General features: G+C 40.5%; 1 protein-coding gene across 1 annotated transcript in view; it reads left to right on the top strand.

Annotated features, from left to right (window-relative positions):
* arid1ab (AT-rich interactive domain 1Ab) overlaps positions 1 to 16,605 on the top strand; it is a 53,862-nt gene that overhangs the window by 7,713 nt on the left and 29,544 nt on the right. Inside the window, exon 2 of the mRNA XM_013915807.1 lies at positions 15,725 to 15,946. Coding sequence (XP_013771261.1) covers positions 15,725 to 15,946 — 222 coding nt within the window. The remainder of the gene's footprint in view (positions 1 to 15,724; positions 15,947 to 16,605) is intronic.

Here is a 16,605-nt window from a genome sequence, read left to right as displayed (position 1 = left end):
TGTGTGTGTGTGTGTGTGTGAGAGGGAGAAACGGTGTCAGTGATACCCGGGGGAAGGGGTGGTGGTGGTGTTTTGTGAATGATCTTCGTCTGCCCCTGACAGCTGTGTGTATTTCTGTGTAAAGTGCAGCAGTTACGTGGTTGTTGTGTGTTTGTGTGTCTGCCACTGCCTCAGGATCCTCTGACCTGCTCTTACTCCACGTGTCACCAGCCATCCGTCTTTCTTTACTAACATCGCTCTTTTTTTTTTCTCTCTCTCTCAGACACAGCACACAGCTGTGTGGTCCAGCTCAGTGTATTTTTGTTGTTCTTTTTTTTGTTTTTCCTCAGCTTCTTGCTGTTCCACCGGCATCTCCCAAACTTTATTGATTTCAAGTTGTCTCTAAAACAGTTTGTGTTGGGAGTCTTTGGTTTAATGACTCAAAAGGTTAATACAGACACTGTCATGGTGGAAATGACTCGATCTGAATAATTGTATCCTCTTTGTTGCAATTGAAAATACATTGGGAAAAACAAGCTCCTCGTGGACAAATGTCAGGCTTGGGCTATTGCATCAGGGCATGCTGGAATGTAAAGGTAATTCATTTCTTTTGACATTTACCTTCTAAAAATGCTTCGGATTAGCATAGTAATATCCTTCTGTGGGCCTGTGTGGGACTACAGACTTCATTTACATGACGTATGGTGTGTGTGTTTTTATGGAATAAAGTGGTTAACCTTTAAATGGGTGCAGTTGTTGATACTCTGTGGTAGAGAATGATGCTTCCTCCCAGCTTTCATGCAGCTTTCACCTTTGATCTCCGCAAAGGGGGGAAAAAAGCCAATGGCTCATCTATAAAGCAGGGGGAAAAGGAATATAAGGGCACAAGATGCTGCTGATCTTTCTACCTTCATTTCCTTTGTGGAACTCGGCCGTGATGTGAGCTGGAGGTGTAATTGTGCCCGCTGGTCATTACCTCGCTTTCTGTTTTGCCTAATGTGATATTCACAGGGTGTTTTTGTTTTTTTCGTTGCTGTCAATAAAAGCAAAGCTGTGGAAATGACAATTCCTGTGAAAGCCCCATGTTTGAGGGGAAAAAATTCTGTTAGTAATTGATAGAAAATAAATGTGTAACAGTGAGGTAATAAAAAGCTACAACATCAGACGCAAATGAGAAAAAAAGATTTTCTGCCTTTAACAGATTAGTTAGAAAGTAGTATTAACTGTTCTAATTAATGATCATTTATCTTTTTTTCAACGAATACAGTTGGTTTAACTTTTCAGATGTTAGTACAGTCATTTTCTTTTTTTATTGTGTGACCTGCAATTTCTAATTTTGTGTGAGTCTGACTTTCAGTCTTGCTACAAAGCATATTTTGTTATATGGAAAATTCAGTTTATAGTAAAATTAAAACAACAGCAACAACAGTAATTTGTTAACTTTTATAGGTTAGTGAACCTTGATCGCTCTGACAAAGATCAATATACTGTAAAGTAGTGTTGGAAAAGAACTCGTTAGCAAACCTCCAGAATTCTAGGTAGCACTGGGTGTTTCTTTCTCACTCTGTCTTTGTGCACTTCAAAAAATGCATACTAAGCTTAATCTATCTTTGACCACAATAAGATCTGAAATAACTCCCAATGAAGGAAAGGAGATCTGATCTGAGTCTTTGGTGAAAACAAGCAAACAAACAGAGGGCATATTGCTCATTCTCAAATCAATAACTGATCATAGGGAGTATATGTTGCAGACTGTGTAACTGCTTTGTAATTGTAATGTCTAGGTATGTTTTCAGAGAGTCACTGCTGGATACTTTGACATGCACACAATACTGCTAGATAAAGTATTTTTTTTAAGCAACTGGTTCCACATTTCTGTTTTTTCACATTCTTAGTCTTTCACGTTAACAACTACAATTTTTGGGTTTTGGACTATGACAAAGCGGCTATGTTTGACAGTTTTTAAGAGTTTGTAGATGAAAAGATGAAGTGTCTGATAGAGGAAATAACTGATTAGTTGGCAGCCTTGAAGTGAATCCCCTCTGGACTGTCGGTGAGATAAACCTTAAATGTCACTTTTGTGTCTGGAAATGTAAGAGGCAAGCTTTACTGCTCTTTGACACAAGAGATTATAAAGTAATCTACTTAACAGTTTAATTGACAGTGCACATAATCAGTAGCAACAACCTTAGCAGTGACTGAGATCAGAACAGTTCTTACTGCTGGAGTCTGACTTAGACTCTGTTTAAAGTTCAAAATGATGCTATTAAAAGTAATATACTTGTTGTTGCTTGACATAAAATAAATATCATACACTTTTACAATAAAAACAGGCCACGTTCCAGTTCAGTATCGCAGTTGGTTCCTGTACCAGGTATCAGCACCCTGTTTGGTTGATGGTTTGTTGAGCACATGGATGAGCAACCAGTGCTCAGTAGGTGCAAAGTTGCACAGGGACAAGCAGAAGAAGCAGTTTACTAGCGGTGTTGTTTCTGCCTTGTGTAGCGGGTGATTTCTGATGTGCCAGGCTGTTGCTAAGATTGTGCTGCTTTGGTGATACCTGTGGTGGCATGGCTGTAGAAAGAACAGTAACAGGCGTTGACATATTTCTCTCTCTACCTAAACATTTGCATGAGCGTGTATGTGAGAGGCGATTCTACCCACAGGAGAGTGCAAATTAACAACCCCAACGGTCTCACCACTCCAGTTTACTCTCTCTCATTTGTTTTGAAGCGTGTTGAGAACAGTTTTTTTTGTTTGTTTTTTTTTTTGTTTGTTTTTTTTACAGCTGTCTAGCTTTATTTATGTATGTGTTTAGATTATTTTAAGACTAGAAAGCCCTGCTGTAAAGTACAAAACCCCTTTTATTTCATTAAAATGACCCGTCTGTGATTCAGATTATGACCAGGCATGTTTTCCTTATGTTGACAGAGTGTCTGACGTCAGCATCAGAGTTGTGACTCTAACCATGAGGCAGCCAGTGACCCAGCCAGGTCCTTAAGTGGCTTCGCCTCATTCAGCAGCCAGGGTATTTTTGGCATACTAGTGAGTGACACACTTATCGTAATGGGTCGTCCAGGGTTCCAATGGTCAGCCTGAATAAGCATCCTTCTCGGCAGTGCCTGCTGAGCCTCGGCAACGTGATGTAACCGATCGCTGTCTTGCCTCCAATGCTGACAGAGCATTGGAGGAGTTGCTGTGCCCGCTAACCCATCGAGTGGCTTATCTCTGAGCAGGAGAGAAGAGCAGAGACCACTTTTTCTTCCATGAGCGTTCCCGTTAAAGTGTTGGTGTGACCAGAGTGCCAGTGCCACTCTTGAACTGTACTCAACAAGCCACACAGGTGTGCTTTACAGGATGAGTGTCCACTGTAACTACATTTTAACAATATTCTAAGGGCTGCTGTGTAATTGTTAATGTGTCATTAGGTTTCAAATTGTTTCACAGGTTATAATTGAAGAAATGTTTTGGCTATGTTTCACAGTCAAGGTGGGCTTAGTGTAGTTTAAATTAGTTCAGTATTCTGCTTTTTTGAAACCTGATTTGAAAGTAAAAATGCATTTTCAAAATGCCTTTTGTTCTGTTTAACAGTGTGTTGATAAGTTCTTCAACAAAGGTGCAATATACATGTATTACTTTCTATTACGCCACTGTTGCATGTTGAACATCTGGTTTGCTGCCTGCTGTTTCTCACCACATGCTGCACTCTTTCCACTGGCTTGCTCTCAGCCCTGCTGATCTCCCATCCAAACTCACCTTGTCTCACTCCTGGGACACAGCCGCTGTCACCTGGAAATATATGTTTGGCCTGACAGTTTGACAGCTGGGAGTCACAGCCAGTGTTCACTCTCTTGTACCACCAAACCTTAACATTGCACTGACAGGTCAGGGAGTTTTCCTACGCTTTTTTTGTACTGGGTGGTAACAGAAAGATTTTCTGATCTACCTAATTGGAGAGCCACACACACTGAGTCTATCAGTACAGTGTGGGAACCAGTTAGCACCTCACAGCTATGTTGTTAATCATCAGTAAACAGTCGCTCACATGTGCCAGTCGCCACAGTGATGTTGGTACTGATGAGTTGAGTTTCTTATTTTTAAAGTTATGGTCAAGTAACATTTTGGTCAACTGTGCAGAATCATGATTCTGTATAGTTCTAACTACCTTTGGTCATGCAATGGTTAGTGAAGTCCTACTATGGAAAGCTCAGCTTATTCACTGTCATGGTTTTAGTTCTTTGAAAGCAGTCGCAGCAGAATGGCAGACACACATTGGCCATTGTCTTTTAACGGACACGTCGTTAGCATGTTTTGTTTAGTCTTGAACTTAATGAATTGATGCTTTTTTTTTTTTTTTTTTTTTTGTAACAGGATAAGTGCAGTCACAGGAAACCCAGTGCCAAGTTTGGGCTTTAACGTAACACCCCAGCTGTATTCATTTAACAGAAACATGATTAAGCTCCTGTATTTAACACATATTAGCTTCAAATTTCCTGGTGTATTAACATATATGTTTTAGCATAAAAATGTCTAATAATTGTTATAGCAACAGATCATATTTCTGCAATCTAACCACAAACCACTTTGAGACAGGGGAACTGGAAGTAATTGTTCAAAACTTTTCAACATTAATAAAACTGCTGACAACCTTGCTGTAGTTTTCACCTGCCTTCTCTACACATACTGTCAGAAAGCCAGGTGTTTCAGATTCCCCTATCTTTAATAGCACATGACTAGGGTTTAAGTGGTGCCTACTGGTTCTTTAACTTTATGAACTCATCATTTGACAGTCACACCATATTCACAGGTTTTCTTGATAATTTCGCTTGGAAATATGTCAAATTATACCTGTTTTTAAACCATATCTCTTGAGCTTTTCTTTCCATCTCAAGTGTGGATGTTTAAATCGGATATGAACAAACTTCCCTTCAAAATGCGTGGATGGACACAAACCACTTGTACTGTTGTTATTATGTCTCGAATTTCTCCTTATTTCTCAAACTGTCACAGAAGATGGCTTCCCCTCCCTGAGCTTGGTTCTGCCAGTTGTCTCTTCCTGTTAAACAGGAGTTCTTCCTCCCCACCATTGCCATGCTTACTCATAGGAGACATCTATCCATACCTCGCTTCATCTTGATCTCGGGAGAAGTAGTTTGAAAAAATAAATTTGAGGTTGAGTTGTTACCAGATCTCCCATTTTTTTGTTGGAAGATTGAGTTGTCTAAGCTCATGATCTGGTGGGATGATGAGCAATTTAGTTGTTATTATCTGAGTATTTGTTCCCCAAATGCAATTGAAAGTTCAAAAGCTACAAAGTAGAGCTCCAGTTAAGTTGTTTTTGTCAAACTACATTGCCATTAACTGAGCCAGCAGCATGTGCAGACACTGCTGTCTGTGCTGCCGCCACAGTTTATTTCTCCCTGTGTGATTGTTAAATGTCAGAGTAAAGTGGAAGCTAAAGAAAGAACTGACTAGTCTTTAAGGTTTTACAAATGTTCTGCTATCAAATCTTATTTTAACAGACCCAGGAATACCTGTAATATATGCGACATCTACCTATGGCTGCTTGTCATTGGAAATAAAAGTGCCCAGAAATGCAAAGGGTCCCTTTTAAGCAGCAGTGCTTTCCTTTATACCTTTTAACCCAACCCTAATTCTTGCAAGAGCAGCGCCTTGTTTTTTTCCTCTAGCTCCTACTTTTCTGTTGTCGCCTCTGTTGTTCTTCTAAGCTTTAAATAGCCCTGGAAAAGCTTCACTTCTTCCTTCATCTCGCAGAGATGTGAAAGCAGATTTTGTCATCCGAGTGCACGAGTTCTCTTCTTCCTCTCCTCCCAGAACAGCTTTTGAGTTCTTTGGAACAGCTGGGTGAACATCTGGGTGTGTAGGGTGCTGTTCCCTCTGCTCAGTACGGATGATAGCACCAGCAGGCGCCGGCTGCCGCCCCCTCTACCCAGCCCAATCCTCGTGCTTGCTTTTATTCAGAGTCATGCAGCGGTCAGCACCAAGTAGAGGTTGATGCATTTGGAAAGCTAAGACTTAATTGTTTAATTGAGAATGTGCCCCCCTTCTTAGCTTGCTTACTGTAGCTTACAGGTATAGATTTTTCCACAACTATTTGGACACATTGGTAGGCTTTGCTTAAGCTTTCCTTAAGCTCTTCTGAACAAGCAATCTCAATTGTTTACTACGCTGGAGTTGGGACTTTGATGTGTTTGGCACTCGGTTCAGTTACTATAATGATCGCACAGTTTTTAACACCCCTGGGAAAATTTTAAAACTTGTCTTTTAATTCGATTTAAATAATGTTATGAATTATTAAGGTAATAAGAATTTTTAATAAGGTTTCCCAAAATGTAATTAGCCCTTAGATACTGATATCCAAATGGGACTAACATTACAGCCTGGGGCAGGTCTTGGTCATCATTTATTTAAATGAATCAGTATGATTGGTCATTGCTGTAGTGCAACTTTTTTTTTTTTTTTTTTTTGGCATAAAGCTTCTGATGCGTTTTTATATTACTTGAAAAAATGTCTGTACTGTGCTGATGTGAGACCTGAGTTCTGGTTTCAGGATGTTGCGTTTCCTGATATGTCATGTTGAAGAATGTGAATGTTTTTTGTTGTTTTGGTTTTATAAGAAGGGCTTTCTTTATACTAATCACTATAGCCTTAGTTTAATAAATGCTAAATGATGTCAAAACACGGACAACATCAAGATCAGTTCATATCACGGTCTAATGTAATTAGGACACATATAAAGAGTAGGAATGGAAATGGGTTAAAATTACAGCTAGCTAAATTATATTCCAAATAATCTTTAGGTGGAAAGTTTTTTTTTGTCATTTAACAAAAAAAATCTGTTTTAAGTCTAATCTTAAAAGTGCACAGTGTCTGTCTCCTAAATCTAAACTGGGAGCTGGTTCCACAGAGGAGGGGCCTGAAAGCTGAAGGCTCTGCCTCCCATTCTACTTTTAAGGAACCACAAATAAGCCAACAGTCTGAGAGTGAAGTGCTCTATTGGGATGATTTACAATGACTTTAAATTTGCTTCTGAATGTAACAGGGAGCCAATGAATGCAGTCAAGGACAGCTACAAGGAGCTTAGCCAGCGACAGGATTGCTTACGTTTAACAGTTTTGTACTCTGGGAGCGATGAAGGCTAGAAATTCTAAAACAAGTCATCAAATTTATTTGGATGTGAGTTAATGAAATATGCGGTTTAGGTATATTTTATGATGATTTTGGTTTTTCCCTTGCATAAAAGATAGGATGACTTCCACCAAAATCAAAAACTATACATGTTCCAGATGGGGGAATAGTTAATTTAAGCATTATTTCCACATTGAAGACACCCATAAACATATGAGTAGGTGAATTGAGAATAAAATAATCCCTACAGGTGTAAATGGATAAAAATCTAATAATACTGTATTTTTTGGACCGTAAGGCGCACCGGATTATAAGGCATTAAACGAAACAAAACAGTCAGATAAGTCAAACTTTACTCAACTCATTCCTCTTGCTTCCTCCACTTCTATACCATTGATTCATTAATGTTGAATTCTCTGGTAGCGGCTCTATAAACACTGGAACAACAGTATATGTTGTTCCAGTGTTTTTCTAATTTTTGCTTTGTAACTTTGCACTGTCCACTTTCTGCTGTAACAAAACAAATTTCTCACGTGTGGGACTAATAAAATGTTTTCTTATCTTACATTAATGACTAATCTCATATTGTGGCTGGATTACCTCAGTTGTTCTCCCCTACTGAAGTTTGGTCCATTTACAGCAATTTTCCATGCGATTGCATTTGTCAAAATAAAACATCTGGAACTTTTATCAAGTGGAAAAAATTTAGCGTTCATTCTCCAGGTTCACTGTGTTACGCTTTGTTATGCTAACATAGCTGTGTCGCTAGCGATCACTAGCACAGCATTATATACCATCTAGTCCAACTTCAGTAACCCTACAAACGTCACTATTGTGTAGTTTTCTGTCTTCATTCATGTTGGAAGTGATAGCAGAGCTGTACATTTTATTTTTTTCCAGAAATCTCTCAGTCAGAACATGATATATCATGTTTAGATAACTAGCGAAACAAGCGAGCTAACTTCCTGCTTACTTCTAACTCCGTTAAATTAAATAAATTCTGTTTTCATGGATGCCTGGATGTTAAACTTAATCGTTACACCTGGTAAAGCAGCAACACTGATCATTTTATTAAAGATGAAAGAATTTACACAGTGTTCGTTTGACTTTGGGACCTGACGCGGACGAAGTTTTGGACCCAGATTACTATGAGTTGCGAGGCTCCTGACTACGGTAGCCATAATGCTCAGACAATCCATCCAGTGGTGCGGCTTCATAGCTTAGCAAAGTCCTACTAAAACATTTTTTGACAGATTTTTGAGCGCCGTTTACCACATAAAATCGAGGTCAGTAAACACAGCCAGAATTCATAGATAAGGCGCACCAGATTATAAGGTGCACTGCCGATTGTTGAGGATTTTAAGTGCGCCTTATAGTGCGGAAAATATGGTAGATGTAACGGCAATTTTTGCTGCTATACCATAAATAAAGACAAGAGGTTTAATATTCAGCCTAGGTTCTTGGTCCTCTGTCTGCTGTATGTGAGTTCAAAGGGAAGTGTTACCAGCATGACTCCTTACACAGCTGTAAAAATGTCACTAGAGAAAGTGGATGAGGAACACCGTCACTTACTGTGGAGGAAAGTGCTTAACCCTTCACTTGTACAGCGACAGTGTACGGAGCTTAAACAGTGAAGTCGGGTCACACTGGGCAGCTCCCACTGTGAACGTGAGTGCCGGCATTAACGTGGGGTCAGTTTTCGCTGCGCAGGTTCACCTGACGGACCCTTAGAAACAAATCTTAGCCTCTGACTTGACATTGGTGATAAAGAGCAGGATATCCTCTCTCTTTATGGATGTGACTTGTATGACGTAGCCACCGTCTGAGAGGGGCCGTAGCCAGCAAGTGTTGTTGCTGTAGTGTGTTTGCATGTCCAAGGGCTTTAACACTGAACAGTAGTGTGTGTGTGTGTGTGTGTGTGTGCCGAGTCAAGGCCATGTGGCTGTGTGGCGGATTAAATTAGCAGCAGTCCCCCCCCCTCGGTCCATCTGCTCTGCTTGGCCCCATAGACTCCAGCTTTGCACTCAAGCTTTGCCCCACCCACTTCACCCTCCCCAGTGCCTGACAAATCCCTTTCCCCAACCCCATGTCACACACGCGCTTTTGACTAGTTGCTATATCCACCAGCAGCCCCTGTTATCATGACACAATATACTCCATGCAACCTCTTCTGCCAAGAGTGCTCTGGCTTCCCTCTATGCAGATTAGCCATGTGCTAATTGTAGTTATTTTTTTATTTTTATTTTTTTATGGAACAGAGGGGAAAAAAGGAGGGGAAGCGTTTCCTTCAGAATTGATTAGATGACTGAGCAGAAAAAGGAAAGAGTACCGTGTTGTGGCTTGAGACGTAATCCAGCACGCATAGTTAAGGCTTCTGTGTGAGGAAGGTTTGTTGTAAACCTTTAAGTCACGTCGAGTCAAGAACGATGTGCCAGGAGTTTAGTGAGATTCTGCCTCCAAACAAACACCTCAGAGACTTGAACTGATTCTGATGAGTCGGTTTGTAATACATTTTGATGAGTGCATTTATACTGATATCCTTGGTTTTAGTGTAAATTTTATTGATTTAAATCTGTTATATATTATTCATGAGGAAATGTAGTTCTAATCATTTTTGCAATGCCAAATTATTTCCATAGAATACTGGTTACTGGCATATTTTCATCTTTCGCATGATAAGATGCCAGTAACCTTTCTAAAGGTGTAAAAAAAAACAAAAGAAAAATCAACCTGACAGGAAAAAGTGGTAGCTGCAACACTTTGTCACATACCTTTTGATCTGTGTTTGTCAGGGAATTCCCCTACATAACAGAACTTCTTTTTTTTTCCCCCCAAGTCACATTACTTTTATAATGCCATACTAAAAATTTAATACCCACTGAAAATGAATGTTAACTTATTTTACACTCTGATTTATGGCTAAATGCTGAGGACAATGACGGGCACACCACCTCGCCGGTTATATAACAAGCAGTCTATTTCATGAGAATAGAATGTCATAGAATATTTTATTTGTAATTGGAATGAGTTATTTTCAGATACCATGTTTTTTCTTTGTTGTCTGATTTGCTCTTTTATGTTATTTATGTGTGGCTAAGGTAAACCACTGGCATTCACAGGGTCATGGTAAATGTTAAAAATTAACGGACATCTATTATGATCCTTTTCTAAACCTTATTTTTATATTTGGATTCTATCATAATAGCTTTGCATGATTCACAGATCAAAATAATTCTTCATTTATCTCGTGCTGAGCCTCGCTACTGCTCCTCTGTCTGAAATGAGCCTCTATTTAACTTCTTATTTGCTGGCCCTCATAATCTTGCTACAGAAGATGTGTGACATGACCATATAAGGGATATGCTCTCTGATTCTCAGTGGCACCACACAGATCCTACAGGAGAAAATATATATATATGTGTGTGTGTGTGTGTGTGTGTGTGTGTGTGTGTATATATGTATGTGTGTTGTGTATGTAAATGACACTAAATGGGGAAAGCAGATTATAAAAGAGAGTTATAATGTGACCAAGCTAATTTAGTGCTATTGTTACCCAGGAGTATATATTTCTAAAGGTTGCTAACATCTCGTAGGGTTAGCCATCAAGCAAGAGAGTGCTACCTGTTAATTTGGGGGGTTTTGTAAGTCGAACAATAAATATAACAGTTTCTCTGAGGTCTTTTTTTTTCTTTTCTCCCAGATGCTGTGTTTTAATGTTCAGTGTAATTTGTTTGGGTGTGTCATGCTAACATGCTAGAAGCCCTTTCAAGGTAACACCAAAAAGCAAATGTTAAAATTGGTGAGAGCTCTGCATAGTCTGTTGAATTTAATATTGGATGCATCTTTGTTGTATATGAAAGTAAACTGGAACTTAATGTCATTTTTTTCAGTCAAAACATAACATTTGAATTCTCTGCTGTACACTGTGGGGATTTTAACGGACAAAGTCAATTGGTTAGTCAAGAAAGGGGAAATAGTTCAAAGTGTTAAATGCTGTTCTAAAATAGACTCAAATGTTTATCATTCACAGAGTGGCCTTTGTTGAAAAACTGGATTTGAGAATCTTGCTTTTAATACTGTATGCTGTAAGAAAGTAGTTTTATAAATTCCATGAGATGGACCATATTTTGCCAGTAAGTGGCAGGTGGCAGGTTTCTCTGCGAGACCTTTATTGTGGCCATTTGTCTTTCAAAGCACTTGGATTCAAAGCACTTGCACTCAGCTCGGTAGTGTTGCGTGCCTTATCGTCTTTCCGCTGTGTCCATCTTGACCTCACCACTAAAACCACTGACATTCTCCTGTGATACATCAGAAACGATTCTCTTTCTGTCCTTCGCCTTGAACATTCAACCACCAACCATGCCCATACTGTTAAAGATATGGCTGTTTCACCTTGAAATCCAGTGTCCTTTTAAATAGATCAGAAACTAACAAATGATATGTATAGATCTCCTCTATTGGAATTTTTTCCCTCAACCTTGTACTGCTAATCTTTGCTAACATAATTCTACTTTTATTCTTTTTTTTTTTTTTTTTTTTTTTTTGGTTTTGATAAAATTCTCAACTTGAGGAGCAGCAGCAGTGCTAATTCTGTAAGCAAGAGAACGATAAACAGACTCTTGTATAGCATTCACAGGCCTCTGTCTACAAGATGCAGTAGACTCTTTAGTTGGGTTAAAGCAGACATTCGCGCACCTACAAAGGCCTCTACAAAAGCTCTCTGGGAATTTGAAGGATGTGTAATGGTATGTCCGATGTGAACAACTTAAGCAATGCAAGGAAAATACTGGTAAACAGATCAATGAAGTGCCGAGCAGTAGGCCGGCCACAGCTATCTCCCAGCCTGCAGAGTACAGATGTGTTAACATGATCGAATGAGGCAGAGAGGTAAAACAAACACCCTGCGTTCCTCATCTTTATGCTGAGCTGTAAACCATATGCATTTAAACCCATCGAGCCAAAACATGAATGTGATAAGATTATATTGAGCGCGGTTTTCGACACATCCTACCCATATTGTGTGGTCATGATGGCGATTCATTGGATTTTTGGAGTTTGGCTTCAGCTACTTTAATTATCCAAACAGGTTATTGAATGCTAATTGACTGACTACATTGCAGATCAAATTTGTCACATTGCCAGTTGTGTGATAGCAGATTTATAATTTATGGGTGTTTTTTTTGTTGGTTTTTTTGGGGGGGGGGAATTTAACGGATATGAAGGCCAAAGCCCGCAACATAGGGCTCAAGGTAGTAGTTATTTTTCATGCTTTACTGATTTCTAAAAAGGTCAGTGACTTTGATCCTGTGACTTTGCAGTAATTTATTACAATAGTTACGTTACGTATAAACAAAGTTTATAAATCTGTTAATGCCGTGCTGCTCATTGTGGCAAGTCATAATCACAAATTATTGCGGTCAGGAATGTCATCGACGATTAAAAACAGTTGCTCAATTCAAGCTTTTGAAACATCATGCATTTATTGAACTTTTTTTTTTAAGAGTGGATTTCCCTGAACTCATGAAGCCGTGTAGAGACAACTGCTTGTCCCCACAATCTAGAGTCTACACCGTGGAAGGTCTGCGGGTGTATCAGAGAAAATAAATACATTTATACTGGCTGTACACTGGGAGAACTGGTCCACGTAAAGTGGAAAAACAGCAAAACAGGAGCATTATTGATTCAACAAATACGACAAATTAATTTTTCTTCTAAATGATGTTTTCATAATCTTTAGAAGCACAAATTGTGCTAACACAATTCAATGGAGTGCAGTCTACCTGTTTCTTCTGCTTTTTCACCTCATTTTCCTACAGAAAAGATTTAGAATGTTTAATAGTTATGACTCAAAAAATAAGAAAATGAAGCCTAATTTTAAATACATTAACACACTTGTGAACAGTGCACGCTCACCTTCACTATCTCCTGACCTGATCAAAGCACCCCTATCTGCATCTGTGGAGTGGGTGATAACTGAGACACGAGAGGGAGAAGAGTGGTTGTTTCGGGAGCCGTTACTATGCACGTTCCACTCCGGGCTGGAAACCCCGATTGTAGTCAAGTCGTACTTGCGAGCTCTCTCCCCACTGAGCTGGGTGCCGAGCTGTCATGGTTCTTAATGGAAAAGCCAGTTTGTTCGCTCGTTTAGAAATATTCTCACTGCTGGCAAAAGTATCGACCGAAATTGGTGAGGGGAAGAAAGGTTGATTGTTTTATGGCCCAGTCATCGCTGGGAGATTTTTGTCTAAATGAGAAATAGATTTTACCTTTAGTGTGCCGGCTTTTGTAGTTTGTTTGCATGCTAGTCATTTTTCATGTGGATTGGAGGACATTACCAGTGATTCAGACCTCGGTGGCACACTTTACAGATGACTCAGGAGGCTCTGTCTAACTGCTTAAGCAGCTCATTAGAAAAGAGCTATAGGATATTTCTGTCCAGTGAAAGAAACCGCTCCAGTTTTTTTTTTTTCTCCTCTTGGCTCCTCATTGCCATAATTGGACAAAAGAAACTTTTGGAAATGTGTAAAAAAACAGCAACAATGTGGTGTCTGCTTCACTGCTTTCTACCAGTCATATTTAAGCTGTGTAGAGTGATGTTTGGACTCCTATCTTGGCATGACTGGGGAGGGGGGGCAGCAGGCATGGTGTCCTTTCTTCGAGTCTGGGGTTAAAAGTGCATTAGAGGTCACAGTGGAGCCTGTTACCTCTACCCCTGGTGCGGTCGGTAATGACCCAAGGGAGTGCAAGATACCCCATCCCACCTCCCACTGTTCCCACCTACTCCTTCCCTGCACAGACATCCAACACAACACACAAACACACACTCTTGTGAACCTGGAGGAGCTCAGGAGAGTTTGGCCTGGGGGAGGCTAGAGGGAAAATCTGGAGTGGAATATGTTATCTTGGATAATGTCAGTTGACCACGCTGACAGCTTGTTGATCCACCCCCTTCTCCCCCCCCCACCACCACCACCACCTCCAACAGCTACAGTCTTCTGCAACACACACACATATTTTCACACACTCGCAAACACACAAGCCTCCTACTGAGTCACCCCCTACCCCGACCTCCCCCTCTTTCATTGCAGCACTGTCATTCATAGAGTGCCAAAGCCTGCTGCTTTATTAAAGCCCAGGAAGAGCAAGCCCTGGCCCGGGTTCAAACAGCAGTGCAGCTGGGACCTGTTACATTTTCGGCAGACTGCCCTCTCCGTCTCACTGGCTATAAATAGCCCCAGTGGTTGTCTCCCTTAACCGAGGAAAAGAGGTTTTTGGGGGAGGAAAAACACACCCGTACGCACACGCGCGCGCAGGCACACACACACACTCACACTTGCACACAGATTAATAACCGTGGGAAGCAATGAAACCTTTGTGTCTGCTGCCCGAGGTCAGCAGGCCAGGAGGTGTTGCTACTTCAAAGACCCCGTTGTGGTTTGTACTTTCAGACGCCGCTGCGGTGGGTTTGATGGGAACATGCACAGGCTGTCAGAAGTGTGATGTGTTGATGGCATCAGACCATGGCAAACGAGCAGAAAACTTGTTGTGAATTGCTATTTGTTTATTTTTCCGCTTGATGACCGGTTAATAATGCTGCAGTGGAATCCCATTTTATAAATTTTTTAGAAATATTGGATATACTTTTTTTTTTTTCTCATGCCGGGGGAGTGTTGTGTCGGAAGGGATCCCACCATGTGTTATGTACACACAAACACACTGTCACCGACTTTATGGCATAGACATTTCATGACACTGGTTCCAGCTGTTGACAGATGAAGCTAACTCATTGTAAACCACCACCAACCCAGAATATGCCATCTGACTCTGTAACATTCCCTGTTTTTACCACGTGAATCTCTACGAGTCCAGGATGCCCTAGGTCATTCCCCACATCCACCACCCCACCCTTTATCCTTACACGGCTTCCAGCTGAGAGGTGGGCACAGCTCCAGCCACCGCAGACACTTCCACTTCCTTAAGCTTATTTTCATAGAAACCTTTACCAACGTCTCTGCCGTAACAGTATCCACCCACTGGCACAATGATCTCCTGGGCCGGGAAATGCTCCTGGCGGATGTAGTGGGCTTATTCATTCATTCATGGCCAATTTTTTTTCCCTTTCTATTTGGAAAGTAAATCCACTACAGTTTTTTTCCCTCCCTTCTGCTTTTTGTTCTATATTTGCTTGATTACATTGTGGCTGGTTTATGAGATGATGCTCATAGGACACACTGCAGTGGAGTCATGCTGAGTAATGCCTTCTCAAGACAACTCACTAAAAAAGGTTCTAAAATAACTCTAGCTAAATTTGACCTGGACCGCATTTTCTCATCCTTTTCTGTCACTTCACTGTGCTCGGAACAAGATCCCTTTATTTCTATCACTATAGAGCTTGTTAGGAGGTATGACTGAACCCTCTAATAGGGACTCTAGACATGCCATTACCATCAGCACTAAAATCACAATAATTGTGTGGATCACACAGTTATTTCTAAAGTCTGCTTCACCATACAGCTTTAATGTCAGAATTGTCATTCCAGCAATCTATTTCGTCAGTTCATGGATGTATCACATATTCTCTTTGTATCTTCTCCAGCCTCCAGGCCCAATGGACCAGGTAGGGAAGATGCGCAGCCAACCATATGGAGGACCCAACCCCTTCTCGCAGCAGCAGCAAGGACCTCCCGCAGGGCCTGGACCCCAGCAGGCAGGCTCTTACCCAGGGCAGGGCTATGGCCCTCCGGGCCCTCAGAGGTACCCTATTGGGATGCAGAGCCGACCACCCGGAACCATGAGTGGCATGCAATACGGACAACAGGTCAGTAATGATTAACTTGGCTCTCTATTTGTACAGTTTTAATTGAAACCTTGCACAACCAATATTTGCTGTTAAGACATTTCTGTGATTATTTTTGAAATATCTGGTGACTTAGGCTAAATTCTTTTCATCAATTATGCTAGTAAATTTAGCAGATTGTCCACTAAGTAGGTGATGAGATGTTTTTGTACATTTTGGTTTACTGCACCAATTTAAGAGTCCTTAAAAAGAAATGTAAAATAATTTGAATAAGAAATATGACAAGAAAAATATTTGTAAGGTGATATGTAGCAGTCGAGTTTAAAAAAAGCAGCACTGTGCAGTCAGAATTTATTCCACAAATTTGTACCATCTAGTGAGAAGAAGACATGAACTAGGATAAGAAACTACAGCATGGTTTGAGAGGAGAGCCTGTAGTATCGATAGGGTAACACTCTTCTGCCATACTGCCAGAGTAATAGAGCATTGGAACAACTATGTCATTACTAGAAAGTCTAATCCAGGTCAAAACAACTCTTCGTTAGCAGAAGATATTTAACAAATGTCATGTATCCAGGTACAGTGACTTAAAGGAATTGAAAGCCATTAAGGCATGACCCTGTTCTGGCTGTCATAAGGAAGGTTGTGTGTGTGTGTGTGTGTGTGTGTGTGTGTGTGTG

The sequence above is a fragment of the Pundamilia nyererei genome, unplaced genomic scaffold, assembly GCF_000239375.1.
Source record: "Pundamilia nyererei isolate P.nyererei 1_Seehausen unplaced genomic scaffold, PunNye1.0 scaffold00367, whole genome shotgun sequence".
Classification (NCBI taxonomy): domain Eukaryota; kingdom Metazoa; phylum Chordata; class Actinopteri; order Cichliformes; family Cichlidae; genus Pundamilia; species Pundamilia nyererei.
The sequence above is the reverse complement of the archived record's forward strand: the minus strand, read 5'-3'. Positions and strand labels throughout refer to the sequence as shown.